General features: G+C 38.4%; 1 protein-coding gene across 1 annotated transcript in view; it reads left to right on the top strand.

The window, feature by feature from the left end:
- The first annotated feature begins 7,543 nt into the window (after positions 1–7,543).
- Positions 7,544–16,491, top strand: part of NBEAL1 (neurobeachin like 1) — a 209,665-nt gene continuing 200,717 nt past the window's right edge. The window contains 4 exon segments of the mRNA XM_042783564.1: positions 7,544–7,549; positions 7,909–7,984; positions 9,324–9,393; positions 10,242–10,341. Coding sequence (XP_042639498.1) covers positions 7,544–7,549; positions 7,909–7,984; positions 9,324–9,393; positions 10,242–10,341 — 252 coding nt within the window.

The raw sequence follows: 16,491 nt of genomic DNA, 5'->3' as shown, positions 1-16,491 counted from the left end.
ATGACATGAGACAAAGTATATGTGAACTGCTGTATGAAAAGTGAATTTACTCTGTAAATCTTCACCCAAATAAAAAAAAAACAAAAAAATACAATACATACTTTACATCTGTCCCGTGGGACAATACAGTACCCATGGGGCAAACAAAATTATTCATCTTTTGTCTGAGCTCACATTTGTCTATCTCTCCCCCCCAAAATTGGGCAACCCTAATTATATCAGATGTCATAAATGTATTATGCTTTTGCAGGTGTATGGTTTTTTGGAGTGTGATTCTAGACAGAATCTGGAAATGAGAAACAGGAAGAGGAAGAATACATTTCCCAACAAAACTTCCTTTTTTTTTCCTGCCTTTTTTCCCCTCTCACGTACCCTAAGCTGTCAAATTTGGTTATCTTTTTATACATTATTCCACTTTGAAATTGAAAAAAATTATTTATTTTTTTCCCAAAATATGGTTAAATGGCAGAATATATTCTGGCTTTAAAAAGATGATTGAAAATATGTAAATACATTAACCATCTATGATTTGATTAACACATGAAAATATATTGTAAAGTTTTCAGATCAAATTAGGTCATCAAAAAAAAGTAGGTGTATTCAGACTTTTGAGAAGAATTTAACCAAAAGATACAAGCAAGAACAATACAAAACAAAACCATTTAGTTTGTAACAGCTCTAAAACGGTGTGTGGCTTTAAGAGCAACACACTTCTCTATCAGTTGCATAATAGTAATTTTTTATTCATGAGGTCTTTTTATTTCCATAGAAACACTGAGGTCATTTTAATTTTTAATTACACTAGAGTTTACAGTTCCATAGATTTAACTCTGTAGTAGTAAACACAGAAGCTAGAGCTTTACTCTTTTCCACTTTAATAATTGTAAAGGAGGAAAGGACAGTTCATATGATTCTGAATTTCATTTAACTATAACCTTTAGCTGTGAATTTATTTCTTCTAAAGTCTCTTAAACCTACCCTGCAGTTTTATAACCAGCTAATTTCTCGACTTTTATCTATAGCCTTTGGCTAAAAGTAGTTTCTTATGAAATAAACTAGGATAGACATCAAAGCAATGGATGCGGTAGGGTTAGAAATTTGTAAGATACGGAAAATTGTTGTGAAATAGTACAAAGAGCAGAGAACTAGTTCTGCCCCTTACTTAGCTAAGTAATCTTGGGTTAATCACTTCACTTCTCTGGCCCTCAATTTCTTCACCTGCAACCTGAAGGAGTAAGGATGAATGATATGAGATCCCTACTAGTTCTAGAACTCATTGGTTCTTCTGAATGTATTGTCTCTGTAACACATAACTGTGGATACTATCCATGTGGGCCCCAGTATTGATAGTACTTCTTATGATACGGGATTCTGTCAACAGGGACTGGATGCAGACCAGTAATAAAAGCTATTATATGGAACAGATTGTTAACTCATAGCTAGGAGATCCTTGATTCATTTTCTCTTTCTGCATCATTCAATTTCCTGACAGGTGTTTTACAGATTCTATTTCTATTTGCTTATGGTAATTGTCAGAAAGCAAGGAACAAAGGGAAAGAAACTGACATTTATTGAATAGCTGCTACATACTATGCATTGTGTTTTTACACGTAATTACTTTTAAATCTTTACAGCAATCCAATGAGCAGCAATTACTGTTCCCATTTTGTAAATGGGAAATTTACACTCAAAGAGGATAATTCTGTCAAATGCCCATCAACATTCGAAGATATAATTTAAAATATAACTTTGAATTTTCACCTGGAGCTGAAATCTAGCTTTTATCCTATTTGTAATTGTTTAGGTATCTGTATTAGGGATTCCTAACCTGTTGATCCACCACTTACCTATCAGTTTGCTGAACTGTGGGGGCTTGCGTGTTTCTATGATTCTGGAAGCTATGCCACTAACATTTCAAATACCAACAGGGTTACCCATGGTGGACAGGTTTCAGCGGAGCTTCCAGAATAAGACAGACTAGGAAAAAGGACATGGCAGTCTACTTCTGAAAAAATTGCACTGAAAACCTTATGAATAGCAATGGAACATTGTCTGATACTGCCAGAAGATGAGCCCCTTGGGTTGGAAGGCATTCAAAGTAAGGTAGAGGGTCAGTGAAAAAGAGGAAGACCTTCAAGGAGATGCACTGCAATGATGGGCTCAAGTACAGCAATGATTGTGAGGATAGTGCAGAACCAGGCAGGATTTGGTTCTGTTGTATGCACAGTCACTATGAGTGGACACTGACTAGATGGCACCTAACAACAACAACAACAACAAAAAAAAAACCTGTTAATGCAGGAGAAAGATGTGGCAGTCTTTTTCAGTGAAGATCTATAGCCTTGGAAATCCTATGGGCAGTTCTACTCGGTCCTATAGAGTTACTGTGAGTCGGAATCAACTAGATGGCAAAGGAGTTTGAACCTGTTGACTGAGACTCTTGAGGAGTTATAGAATAATTACAGAGAGATCTGAGACTCTAATATGGTCTCTCAGCTGAAGCAAAAATAGGATCTATCTATCTGTCTATACACACACACAACTATTTACTCAAATGTATTAATAAAAGTGTACATTAAGTTAGAGATATTACTGATTTATTCACATTCATGTTTTTATTTAATGAGTGTCTCAATCAAAGAAATGTTTTGATGTGTAGAAAGAACAGTTTGGGAAATCACTGATCTTAATAATTAGCTCTCCAGCACTCATCTGTCAGTTTGTCGTACTGTGGTGGCTTGCATGTTGCTGTAAGGCTGGAGGTTAGGCCACCTGTATTTCAAATACCAGTAGGATCACCCATGGTGGACAGGTTTCAGCTGAGCTTCCTGACTAAGACAGACTCAGAAGAAGGAAGGGACCATCCACTTCTCAAAGAACTGGGCAGTGAAAACCTTATGGATAGCAGTGAAACACTGTCTGATATATTACTGGAAAACTTCATGAAAAGCTCTGAAATGTTGTATGATATAGTGCAAGAAGATGAGCCCCTTAGGTCCAAAGGCACTCAAAATAAGATTGGGGAAGAGCTGCCTCTTCAAAGTAGAGTTGAACTTAATGATGAGGGTGGAGTAAAGCTTTATTCAACAACAAAATGGAAGTTTTACACTTGGACCTCACCAGCTGGAATACACAGGAATCAGATTAACTATATCTGTGGAAAGAGGTGATGGAGAAGCTTAGTATTTTCAGCTAGAACAAGGCCAGGAGCTGACTGTGGAACAGACCATCAATTGCTTATATGCAAATTCAAGTTGAAGCTGAAAACAATTAAAAAGAAGTCTAGGAATGCCAAAATATGACCTTGATTACATCCTACCTGAATTTAGAGACCATAAGAAGAATAGGTTTAAGGCATTGGACACCAATGACCAAAAACCAGAGGGATTGTGGGATGACATCAAGAGTATCATCCATGAAGAAAGCAAGAGGTCATTAAAAAGACAGGTAAGGAAGAAAAGACCAAAATGGATGTCAGCAGAGACTCTGAAACTTGCTCTTGAATGGAGAGTAGCCAAAGCAAATGGAAGAAATGACAAGATGAAAAAGCTGAACAGATTTCAAAGACCAGCTTGAGAAGACAAAGTCAATTATTATAATGAAACGTGCCAAGAGTTGGAATTAGCAAACCAAAAGGAAAGAACAGACTCAGAATTTCTCAAGCTGAAAGGATTGAAGAAAAAATTCAAGCCTCAAGTTGCAATATTGAAAGATTCTGTGGCCAAAATATTGAATGACACAGAAAGCATCAAATGAAGGTGGAAGGAATACACAGCCACTGTATCAAAAAAAATTGGTCGATGTTCATCTATACTTGAGGTGGCATATGATCAAGAACCAAGGGCATCGAAGGAAGAAGTCCAAGCTGCACTGACGGAATTGGCAAAAACAAGGTTCCAGGAATTGACAGAATACCCATTGACATGTTACAACAAACAGATGTTCTGGAAGCACTTACCTGTCTATGCCAATAAATTTGGAAGACAGGTACCTGGCCAACTAACTGGAAGAGATCCATGTTTGTACCCATTCCAAAGAAAAGTGATCCAACAGAATGTGGAAATTATTGAACAGTATCATTAATATCACACCCAGGTAAAATTTTGCTGAAGACAATTCCAAAACGTTTGCAATAATATATTGATAGGGAACGTCCAGAAATGCAAGCTGGATTCAGAAGAGGACATGGAATGAGGGATATCATTGCTGATATCAGATGGATCTTGGCTGAAAGCAAAGAATACCACAAAGATGTTTACTTGTGTTTTATTGACTATGTGAAGGCATTTGACTGTGTGAATCACAACAAATTATGGGTAACATTGAGAAGAATGGGAATTTCAGTGCACTTAATTGTGCTCATAAGGAACCTGTACATAGATGAGGAGGCTATTTTGGAACAGAACAAGGAGACACTGCGTAGTTTATCAAGAAGGGTGTGCGTCAGGATTGTATCCTTTCACCAGTCTTATTCAATGTGTATGCTGAGTAAATAATCTGAGAAGCTGGACTATATGGAGAACAACGTGACATCAGGTTTGGTGGAAGACTCATTAATGACCTACGGTATGCAGATGATACAACTTTGCTTGCTGAAAATGAAGGTGACTTGACTACAGTCTTCAGTATGGATTACACCTCAAATAAAGAAAACAAAAATCCTCAAAACTGGACTAATAAACAGCATCACAATAAGTGGAGAAAAGATGGTAGTCAAAGATTTCATATTACTTGGATCCATCAGCACCAACATACAATCAACACCAATAGAAGCAGCATTTAAGACATCAGATGATGTATTACACTGGGCAAATCTGCTGTGAAAGACCTTTTTCAAGTGCTGAAGAGCAAAGATGTCACTTTGAAGACTAAGGTGCATCTAACCCAAGCCATGGTGTTTTTAGTTGCCTCATATGCATGTGAAAGCTTGACCATGAATAAGGAAGACCAAAGAAGAGTTGATGCTTTTGAGTTGTGGTGTTGGCGAAGAATACTGAAAGTATCATTGACTCCCAGAAGAATGAACAAATCTGTTCTGGAAGAAGTGCAGCCAGAATGCTCATTGGAAGCGAGAATGGTCAGAGTTCGTCTCACCTACTTTGTTCATGTTGTCGGAAGGGCCCATTCCCTGGAGAAGTATATCATGCTTGGTAAAATGGAAGGTCAGCAAAAAAGGTGAGGACCCACAACGAGATGGATTGACATAGTGGCTGCAACGATGGGTTCCTGTTTAGCAAGGACAGTGATGATGGTGTATGTCCAGGCAGTGTTTCATTCTGTTGTACACAGGGTCACTATGATTTGGCGCTGACTCAGAGGCACCTAACAACACAACAAGATAACTTCCAGTTCTCTAGTTTTGTGATTCTAAAGGGGAATAGAAAAAGTAATCCACTTTAACAAAATAATGTGTAAATATGTGGTTGACAAGTTTACCATCCAATCAATGTCAATCATAATCAAAATGATTTAAGTAAGTACACAACTGTATGGTGTCTGCTTAGAAAAGGTGTGGACAGAAGAAAGGTGATGACCAGGACTGAATACAGAAAAAGGGACCCTCAAGAGCAAGAACTTGTGTGCATGTCTCCAACTCTTTTCAAAGGAAACTGTTCATCTAGCAGAATTATTGCTTTAGATGGCAGATTGCCCATAGTCAAAATGGCTGTGTTCAGACTTATTCTATGATTCTACCCATCAAGTTAATATGGTTAATTTTACTTGCTCTGAATCATAATGAAAAGCAAAAGGTATAATTTACCTCATTTTATTCTTTCTATGGGGAAATAATATTCTGATCAAAGGACATTTATACAGGTTTCAACTGATAAGTGAAAGTAGAGCATTCCTGTGTTGCCTTTCCTAAGCCAAAATGGCTCAAAGCAAAAAAACGATTACCATTAACTTATGTGGGAGAAATTTTGAACGTTTGCAGAATCAAAAAATAAGCTACTGAATCATACCAAATAACACATAAAATCCAAAATAATACTAACATATTGTGGTCTCAGAAACAGTTCAAAGCTATAGCAGCTTGATGGCGGAGATGTGGATTGTAGTTCCAGGGGAAGGGCTTGATGATGCCACTTTGACTGCTCCGGCTGTGGGCTGCTGCTTCAGGGGCAGATTACCCGCTAAGGATGGTAAGCACGAGTGTACTTATGCTTACTTACTAATCTGTAGCAAACACTTTCACATGGGAAACATGACATTACTACAGCCTTTTCAACTGCTCGCTGCAAACAAGCCCTAAACGCTAATTTCACTTTTTGACTTTTTTCATAAAAGCAAAAATGCTTTTCAGATTTCTTTCTGAGAAGAAGCTTAAAAATGTAATAATGGAAGTCTTTCCTAAAAGCAAAGTGGTGTAAAGCAAAGTCTTGAAAAGCGGGGCATATTGTAGTCCAACTGCTTGTCAGATGCATCTCTCATTGCTAACTAATTTAGTGGCATTCTAAGGTTTTAATCTTGTGAGGTGAATTGAACTGCTTACTCTTGCTATCACTGAGAAACTGAGTACGGATCCATTCTAGTGTAGCCATTTCAGTTACTGTGGAGGCTTTTTGTCTTGAAAACCAGACAAGAAATACGCTTTTAATATGACGAAGCTGGGATGTTATTTCAGAAGGTGGTAGGTCACAGTCTTACTAAGAAAATGTATTCTTCGGTAGACAAATGTGTTTCTCTTGAAGTACTTCAGGAGATAAAGTATCTGCAGCTTTATTGGTGGAGGGAAGCCTAAGTGTCATTAAAGGGCCCACTCCTGAGACCAAGGCTTATTTCCCCTCCTGGGAGCCATCAGAAGCCTCAGCAGAGGAGCACTGATAACATCTAGCTAACACTAAACCAAAAACCAAACTCACTGCCATCAGGTGGAATAGGATTCATAGTGAGCCCTCTGGGTTTTGGAGGTGGTAAATCTTTACAGAAGTAGATTGCCCTGTTTTCTTTCTGCGGAGTGCCTGGAGGGATTGAACCGCCAACCTTCTGGTTAGCAGTCAAATGCCTTATGCTTGAGCCATCAGCGCTAACACAAGACGCTACCTTAATGTAACGTAATTTGCCATATTCAAGGAGAACTAGGGCCCACACTTTACCTTGTGAGGAAAATGGAACATTGAGTAATGGTAACAAGCCCTTTGGAGTTGACAGAGAAATACGAGACACAGACACGATTTAAAAAATGAATTTACGGGGTGGTGTGTTTAGCTATTTTTACATCACTGGAGCTTGGTGGTTCAAAACCACCAGCTGCTCAGCAGAAAGATGAGGCAATCTTCGGTAAAGATTTACAACCTTAGAAACCCATTCAAGGGTCCGTATAACTCACAATTGACTCTACGGCAGTTTTTTTTTTTTTTTGGTATCCTCAGGAAGCAGCTCTGGTGTGGTAGTTAAATTATTAGGCTGTTAACCTAAAGGTGTGCGTTTGGAAACCACCAGTTGTCCCACGGGAGAAAGAGAAAGCAGTTTGCTTATGTAAAGATTTACACTTATGAAGCAGTTCTACTATGTTCTATAGAGTCACTATGAGTACCACTGGATGACAGTGGGTGTGTAGGTGTATGTTGTGTATACTCAAGTGCTCTGGTGCCAAGTGGTTAAGGCGTATTTGGCTGCTAACCAAAAGGTAGCCAGTTCAAACCCACCGGCCTTCCCTCAGAAGAACTATTTCCAGTCTTGGAAACTCAACGGGTCGCTAGGAGTCTGCAGTGGATTTGGGTGTTTTCCACAGCAAGAAATCAAAACGAGATTCCAATCCAGATATTATCTTGGAGCACTCTCTCCGATCCTCATATGATTCCCGGACATGACGCCCTGAGCCGAGCGCCCTTTCGGTCCACCCCGTAGGGGCGGGGCTTGTACGTCAGCGCGTCGGGTCTCTCTGGTTGTGTCTTCCCTTTCTAGGCTTGGCCTGACGCGAGCCGAAGGAAGGGCAGTACTAGCCTTATGGACCGCGGCTGCGCAGGTATGCTGGGGCGGGGCTTGACGCCACTCTCAACCTCCCAGTATCGAAGACCAATGAACAGCGGCCGCCCCAGGGCTGGGTAAATCCTTAGCGGTCGGAATGATTAGGCGAGGGACAGCACCGCCCCTGGCTGGCTCCACCCAGCCCTCGAGCTCCGCCTGGCGCCGTCGCGACCCCGCCCCTTTTTCCAGCCCTCTAGACTGCTTATCTGCTAGGTGACACCGGGCTTAGGCTTGGGAGAGGGGCGAGGGAAGCAACTTAGACGACGGCCGAGTGGCGGCAGCGCAGCTCCCAAAGTGAGCGCGGTAAGGGGAAGCAGGTCGAAGAGGAGAGGGAGCCGCAGTGCGAGAAATGGGAGGGCCCCGAGTGCTTGGTAGTGGAGGGGTGTAGTGTAGGGGCGGCTTTGAGGGGGCGAGGTTGTCCCGGGCGTGTCCCAGTGCGGTCTGGCGGGCATGGATGTCGCTGGTCGGGAGATGCCGAGCTCGCGTTGCCCATGTCTAAAGCTTTTCTTGGCAGCTTGGCAAGCTGAAGTTTGCCTCAGATTTTGTTGCCTGGGATGCTGGGAAGAAATTTAAAGATCCCCGAAAAACGCTTGGACGCTTTCCCGGGGTGTTTCCGTTGCCCGCGAGTGTGTGCTCCTTTCTTTTTCCTGGAGGGAGAGCTAGAGAGGCCAGGTGGGCTGGTGGACTTTCTCTCTTAGAAGATTGTTAAAACAAACAAAGCAGGAATTCCTCACCCCTTCCCCCACGCCCTGCCACACAACAAACATTCTCAGCAACTTTTAAGAGGCAGACTAGGAAATACTAAGAGGTTTTATGTCTCTGGAATATATCTATAGAAAATAAGCCTTTTCTTTATGTCTATAGAGAATAAACGCAACTGTTCGTTATTTGTTGGTGTGTATTATCACTGGACGCATTTTTGGTTATGAGTAATCATCTTGATGAGCCCACCCCAGGCTGTGAAATACTGTGTTAGCTTTGATTTTCTCTCTGAAATTGAAGATTCTATGAAATCTAATCAGTTTAAACGTTTAGCCGTTTGTGGGAAGAGAAGCAGATAAATCTTTTCTAGTTTGTGATAAGTCTAGATTTTTTTAATATGGCCCTTTTTTTCTAACAAATCTTTTTGATATTTTTTCCCTTCACAGATTCATTTAATTGCCCAAGTACCACTGCTTGAAGATACATTGGCATCTCTGCTGAAACTCTTCTATTGACCAGAAAACAGTCCATTTATTTCACTTCTTTTTGTTTTCTCTACTGATTTGAGCTTTACTGTAAAGGCTGAAAAACTTGGGAAATAAAATGAACATGCTGTGGTCTTGAACATAATTTTTTTTGCGGGAAAAAAGTGGCAGAGTGAAAGCCAGAATGGCATCCAGAGAGAGGCTCTTTGAACTTTGGATGCTTTATTGTACAAAGGTAACTGCTTTCCTTTTTATTTCCGAGTTTTAAAATACTTCGTTGTGAAATTTTGTGACTGCCCTTATCATCGTTTTATTTAACGTATAACAGTATAATTTATCAATAGTAATAACCCAGAATTTAAAAACATTTAAGTAATTTTCTCTTTTCCACTTTTTAAAGTTTGAACACATACACAATATGGGCATACTATAAAAATTGTAATGTGCAGTTTTTATTGGATAGTTGTGCTCAGTGTTCCCAAAATTATATAAGACCTTAACAAAAAATCAAAGTATTTTTGTTGGTGCTTTTCTTTTTCTCCCACAAGTGATAGTAGAATAGAGATATATTTGGTGAGAGGAACATTAATCATTTTTTTTCATTATTAACCCTTTTAAGTGTCTAAACAGTCATTTGTTGTATAAAAAGCTCATTGACTGAGGTGCTTATTGTGTGTTTGCCCCTGTGTTTGAACTTTATGAGAATTATCTCACTTCATCTTAACAACAACCTTGTAAGGTAGTTTTTGTAATTGTCCACACTTAACTGATGAGACAACTGATGCAGGGATTAAATGGCTTGTGAGTAGCGGAGCTGAGCCTGGAACAGTAATGTCTGACATAAGGCCATGCACTTATGCATTAACCAAAAACCAGACTCACTGCCATCCAGTCGATTGGGACTAATAGATACCCCTCCTTGGGTTTCCCAGGCGGTATCTCTTTGGAAGTAGATTGTCTAGTCTTGGGAGCTCTGGTGGCTAAGTGCTCTTATGACTACTTAATATATATAGACAAGGAGAGAAAAGGGAACAATTTTCTCTTTTCTATATATGAATTTTTACATTAATGCTTTGATTTTAGGTTATTGGAAGAGAAGGGTACTACTAAAAAATGTGCTTTTCTAGTGAGGAGCTACATTACAACTTTGAGGATACTGGCAAGCATCATAGAAACACCCAGGGTACTGTTGAAGTTAATTTGTCTGTGTGGTGAAATTCTCAAGTCACAGTCTCCAATTCTGCATTTTCTCTTCAGGCTCTTTTATACTTCAGCTCTTTAAAGAATAAACTATTCTTGTTATTTCAGCAATGATCTTAGTTATCGGTGGTATTAAAATTTAGAGGTCACACTGCAATTTTCTTTGACTTCCTTGTATGATATTTACTGTAATCACTAAAGGACATGTACTTTTATTTTGAAATATTTAATAGGGACTTTTGAACTACCTTCTGTTGTTGTTGTTATGTGCCGTCCAGTCGACCCTGAGTCATAGCGACCCCTCCTTGGGTTTCCGAGGCAGTATCACTACAGAAGTAGATTGCTCCATCTTCCTTCCGAGGAGTGGCTGGTGAGTTTGAACCGCTAGCCTTCTGGTTAGCAGTCAAGTGCCTTAGGTTGACTACGCTACCAGAACTACCTTCTAATCTTGTCCAATTTAATGCCAAAAATGTCTTTTTAAAAATACATCACTCTTCTTATAAAAAAAGGAGTCCAGTTCACCAGACACTTTTGAAAATAGTCACAAATACATGTGAGGCAAAAATCACAATCCATTTTTTAATATGAATGGTGGTTCATAGTTTGAAAATGATTTATTTCAAAAGACATCAAACTTACTAGGTTTTACCATTTCATAATGACAAAAGGTAAATGAAGTTCCATTGTCTTATTAATTAGTTATGTTTCCTAAGTCACATTCATGTTTTATTTAAGTGACACTGTTTATTGAAAAGATAGTATAGTTTGTTGGCATATACTGAATTTTATGCGTCTTAACAACTTTAAATATAAATTTTGAAACTTACTCTTCTGAAAATGTCTCTTCTCAAAAATGAAGGCCTTTCATGTTCAAATGAATGAGAAGATAAATCCTATTTTTATGTTTATGATTTTAATCATTTGTACACTAAGATTTAAATCTTGTATACAATTATTTTAAAAGAATATTTAAAATCATGGTTTCCTGTTTCATGAGTGCAAGAGTAACTACTTTTAAGCTAGACAACAACTTAATTTTCTGCAAACACCTTGAATTAAGTACCTACCAAATGTCCATCATAGATGTACACTTACGCTCCACAGGAAGGGTTATTATCAAATAAATACCAGTTGTTCTCTAGACTTTCTCTCTAGCCTCACTGTTCTCATTCTAGCATTTAGTCCCTCAAACCACCTTTTTTTCCTACCTGACTTTTAAGACTTTGTTTTACACTGTTGATGTCAGACTACCACAGAATTGTTAAGATTTGTTTTTACAAATGTTTTGTACAGCTTAGCTCCAAGGGCTTGTTAGACCTCTTTCTGGCTTATAGTTACAGAGTCTAGTTTTTGCTCCACTGTTTTGTTTGCTACTTTGAGCAAGACTTCCTCTTTGGGTATCAGTTTTCTCATTTGTCAAGTAGTGTGTGTGTGTGTGTGTGTGTGTGTGTGTATATGGGTATGGTTAGAGTGCTGGTCTAGTTAGATGATTAAGATTTTTGTGTTTTGACCTCTGAGAAACAAGTAGTTTTTGCCTTTATTCTGTGGATTGGTTTATAGAATTTTCAGTTCATCTTATTTTGTTGTTTTGAAGTTTTTATTACGGGAACTTTCAAGCATGCACAAAGCAGAGAGGATATATTGTGAACCCTTTTGTATCTATCACTCAGTTTCAAGTTATCCACTCCTTTGAATAGTCTTCTTTTATCTATCACCCTCCAGTTTCCCTCTCTTTACCCCTGATTTTTTAAAAAGCAGATCCCAGACAGCATGTGATTTTTGTCCACATGTAGTCTAATGACTCCTTTTAAAAACATAATCACAGTACAATAATTCCTTAAATAACCAAATATCTTTCCTAGTAGTTTCATAAATGTTCTTTTTTCCCCACTGTTAGTTTGTTTGACTCTACTTAAATAATTTTTTCTTGCCATTCGTTTATTGAAGTAACCAGGTTTTTGACCTAAGAGTTTTTCACAGTCTGGATTTTGCTGATTGGATTCCTTTGCTTTTATTAACTGTTGCACTGCACAAAAGGAACTAGAGGCTTGATGTGAAATATCAAGAGATGGATCTAGAGGCATGATCAGATTCAGGGTCAGTTTTTGGAGGGTTTAGAATAATCATATCTGTAGTGATTGTCAAGGAGCTCTGGTGGCATAGTGGATAAGATATAATATAAAAATAAACAAAAGGTCAGCAGTTCAAACCCACCAGCCGCTCTGTGGAAGGAAGGTGGGGCGACTTAATTCTGTAAAGATTTATAGCCTCTGAAACACAATGGGGGTTGCTATGAGTTGAAGTCAACTCCATGGCAGTGAGTTTGGTTTTGGTTTTTGGTAATGATTATCAGTAATTTTTGCCTATATGCATTATTTTATTAGGAGTTTCAAAACAGTCATATTCTATCACATCTTTGTTTTTGTTTTTATTTACAGTATAGTACTTATATAGAGAAATTTCCCTCCTCAATTATTTGTTGACAGTTCCTTAGGGGAAAGGCATGCAGAATAAATATTTGGTTCTTTCTCTATGTCAATTTTCAGAATAATGACTTGATTTGCTAGCATCCTCCTAAGGTGACCTAACCCTCTCCGAGTATCAAGGTCATTTTTAATAATCAAAATTTAAGCAATATGTTTTGCTTATCTTTTGCTTAGTATGTTGTCTATGCTAAACACTTGATCAAAGGTGACTTTGAAGCTTTAGGAAGGACTGCTTCAGAATAGTAAGGTTAAAGCATTCTCCATATTTGTCACAGTGCTATCCTTAGCACAAATTTACCACAGTGGCCAACTCCAGAGCACATAACAACAACAACAACAACATTAGCAATAGGTCAATACTAAGGTAGAATTAGGATGTGTCTAGGAGCTCTGGTAGCATAGTGCCTAAGGCACTTGACTGCTAACCAGAAGGCTTGCGGTTCAAACCCACCAACCACTCCTTGGAAGGAAGGTTGGGCAATCTACTTCCTTAGTGATACCACCTCGGAAACCCAAGGAGGGGTCGCTATGAGTCGGGTCCAACTCCACGGCACATAACAACAACAACAACATGTAATATGATGTTTTAAAAGTTGCCATTGAGCATTGTAAAAGTTTGTTGTTGTTGTTATGTGCCGTCGAGTCGGCCCCGACTCATAGCGACCCCTCCTTGGGTTTCCGAGGCAGTATCACTACGGAAGTTTAGTAGATATTTAAATAGGACAATGGAACTACATCAGAAATATCCCTTAGGTAATTCTCCTTGGTCAAAGGAAAACTAATAGGCTATGTAAGGTCTTCTACTTATTAACCTAAGGAGCTCCGGTTGGTGGTGCAGTGGTTTAAGTGCTTGATGCTAACAGAAAAATTGGTGGTTCAAGCCCACCGTGATCTGCTTCTGAAAAGATTACGGCCAAGAAAACTCTATGGGGCAGTTCCTCTCTGTCATGTGGGGTTGCTGTGAGTGGAAATACACTTGATGACACTCAACAACAGCCACCTATTAATCTAGATCTAGTTGAAAGCCAAAATACAAGTGATTAAAGTCTGTTTAGTAGAGTGAGTATGAATTATTGGTTTCAATTTTTAGCAGATAGGTCTCCATTAATTCCGTATTGAAAAAGAATTTGGATGAAAAAAAAAAACCTTAGCAGTTTGTTTTGTTATTAAACTTGTGAGCCTTAACATTTCTCTTTTTCCTTCTAGGAATGGGACTTAATTGCATTGTTAGAAATACGATGTTATTGTTAGCAAATTACATCATGCATTATTTGTTAACCTCAGGTCGTTATTATTACGTAACACAGGCAGGATGATTTTGAATCACCCAACATTTGCTCTTTAAATGTTCTTTCACCAATGTATAGTTCAAATAATATAATCTGAACTTTTTTCACCTCCAAAAGGTTGTCCCCGCCCAGAGTCAGGAATTTGATTAACAGTGCATTTCATATAGCTCTTATAAGTTAAACATTAATTTGAATCGTCTTAATCTTATTATCTGGTTTCAGTTCAGTATTTAACTACTTCTTGTCTGAGCATACTTACTTTCAGTATAAAAGGCACATTGATTTATTTTTTAATGTCTAAAGATTTTAGTTATGTTATTTGTACCAGGAGCCATATTATTTCTATGTCCTTGACATTATTTCTTTACTTAATAATGTAGTTGAGGTGAGGCAGTGCTGAGAATAATTTTGGTTCCTACATTATCATACAACTTTGTAGAATTCATACCTAAATAAGATACACCTGTATTTTAATGCCACTATCTCAGCTGCTGCCCTTGGACAAGCATAAGGTTATGTTTCTGTTGGACATTTAGCCTTTTGAAGTGCACGGTTGACCACCAGCCTATGTAGAAGAGAGAAACTGAGCCTAGCAAATTTTTTGATAAGATTAAGCTACTATTCAGCCTAGTTGAATGTATCGAATGTATTAACTGAGTAAAAAAATATAAAGTGATCCAAAAGTGTGGCACATTGAAATATAGACATGTGAGTTGAATTTCATGGTTATTTTGTCAGTAGCTTTTTTTTTTTTTTTTTGCACTGGGTAATATTGGTAAGCCACAAGGTTAGAGCCAAGATAGTCTCAATTCTGCTTCTGATCTTAGGGACCTAAAAGCAGGTTATCTCATTTCTTATCTCAGTTGTCTTGTTTGTCAGATGGAAATAAAAATAACTGTTTTTTATATAGATCTTAAAGTTGTTGAAAGAAAAAAAATTGATTGTATTTAAAAGCACCTTAAAATAAAAATATAATCTTTGTTAGTATTTTATAAATATGGTATGTATACTTGTATCAAAATTAAAAGCCATCAAGTTGATTCTGACTCATAGTGTCCCTCATTGGGTTTCTAAGGTGGTAAATCTTCACAGAAGTAGATCTCCCCCCTCTTACTTCCATGGAGCAGCTGGTGAGTTTGAACCGCCAGCCTACTGGTTAGCAGCCAAATGCCTTAGGCACTATGCCAGTAGAGCTTCCATTTTATCTTTATGTTGTATAGTACTAGAGGCCCACCAGCCACTCCTCGGAAGGAAAATTGGGCAATCTACTTCTGTAGTGATACTGCCTTGGAAACCCAAGGAGGGGTCGCTCTGAGTTAGTTGGATCCTACTCCACGGCACATAACAACAACAACAACAATACTAGAGGGTGATCAGGTCTTCTTAGTAGTAGTAATGAAGTTTCTGTTCATGAATGTCATAAATAATTTTTAATCTAAATAAAGATTTAGAATAAATTTTATTTATTTTTTTTGGATTCAAGTACAGTGCTTAATTATCCTGAATAATGATTTGAGGCTTTTATTTGGTTTGTTTAAACTCTAAAACAAATTTGTTTCAGTCCTTGGTGATACTCCATTTCCTGCTCTTGCCCTTTGTCCTGCTAAATCTGGGATATGACTGAAATAGATAGTTTTGCAGTGAGCTCAGAGTAAGCTTCCTTTTCAGAGTGTAAGTTTTGCTTTATAAAGAAAATACAATTTAGAGATGTTTTACTTGGATGAAAGTCAAGTACTTTTTTTTATATATATTTTTTATAAATAGATTTGAAAAAAGTTGAGTAAACGTATATTCTTCTAAGAGAAAATTACCAGTTTGTTATAAATGTCTTGATTGTAATCCTAAGTGAAGCATTTAGTAAGATGGACCAATACAGATCAGCCCTTAATGTTTATTTAACTCCTATTTAGTAAGTGCCAGCCACTGCCATCAAGTCGATTCCTACTCATAGACATCCTGTGGGAAAGAGTAGAACTGCCTCATAGGGTTTCCAAGGCTGTTAATCCTCACAGAAGCAGACTTGGTCATCTTTCTCCCGTGAAGCGCTGGTGGGTTTGTAGTGCCGACCTTTAGGTTAGTAGGTGAATGGTTTAGCCACCAGAGGTCCTTTAATAAGTCCCTGGCATGTGCAAAAGGTAGAAATGGCTCTTCTGATTTTCTCTGACTTACTAATGACTTTGTATGTGCAAAAACGACAAGGAGGCCACATGTTCTGACCTCCTCTAACCCTACAAGGGGAAGGCAGGATTACCAGCAGTAACCCAAGGCCTATTACTGCAAGACCAAACATGCTGCCTCCCTCCAGCCCTTTCACCAATCGTTCCTCCCAAAGCACCCACCACCTCTCTCCTGGGTTCG

Source organism: Orycteropus afer, unplaced genomic scaffold, assembly GCF_000298275.1.
Source record: "Orycteropus afer afer isolate SDZICR_OR568_19922 unplaced genomic scaffold, OryAfe1.0 scaffold00002, whole genome shotgun sequence".
In the NCBI taxonomy this organism is placed as follows: domain Eukaryota; kingdom Metazoa; phylum Chordata; class Mammalia; order Tubulidentata; family Orycteropodidae; genus Orycteropus; species Orycteropus afer.
This window is presented reverse-complemented; position numbering and strand designations above follow the sequence as displayed.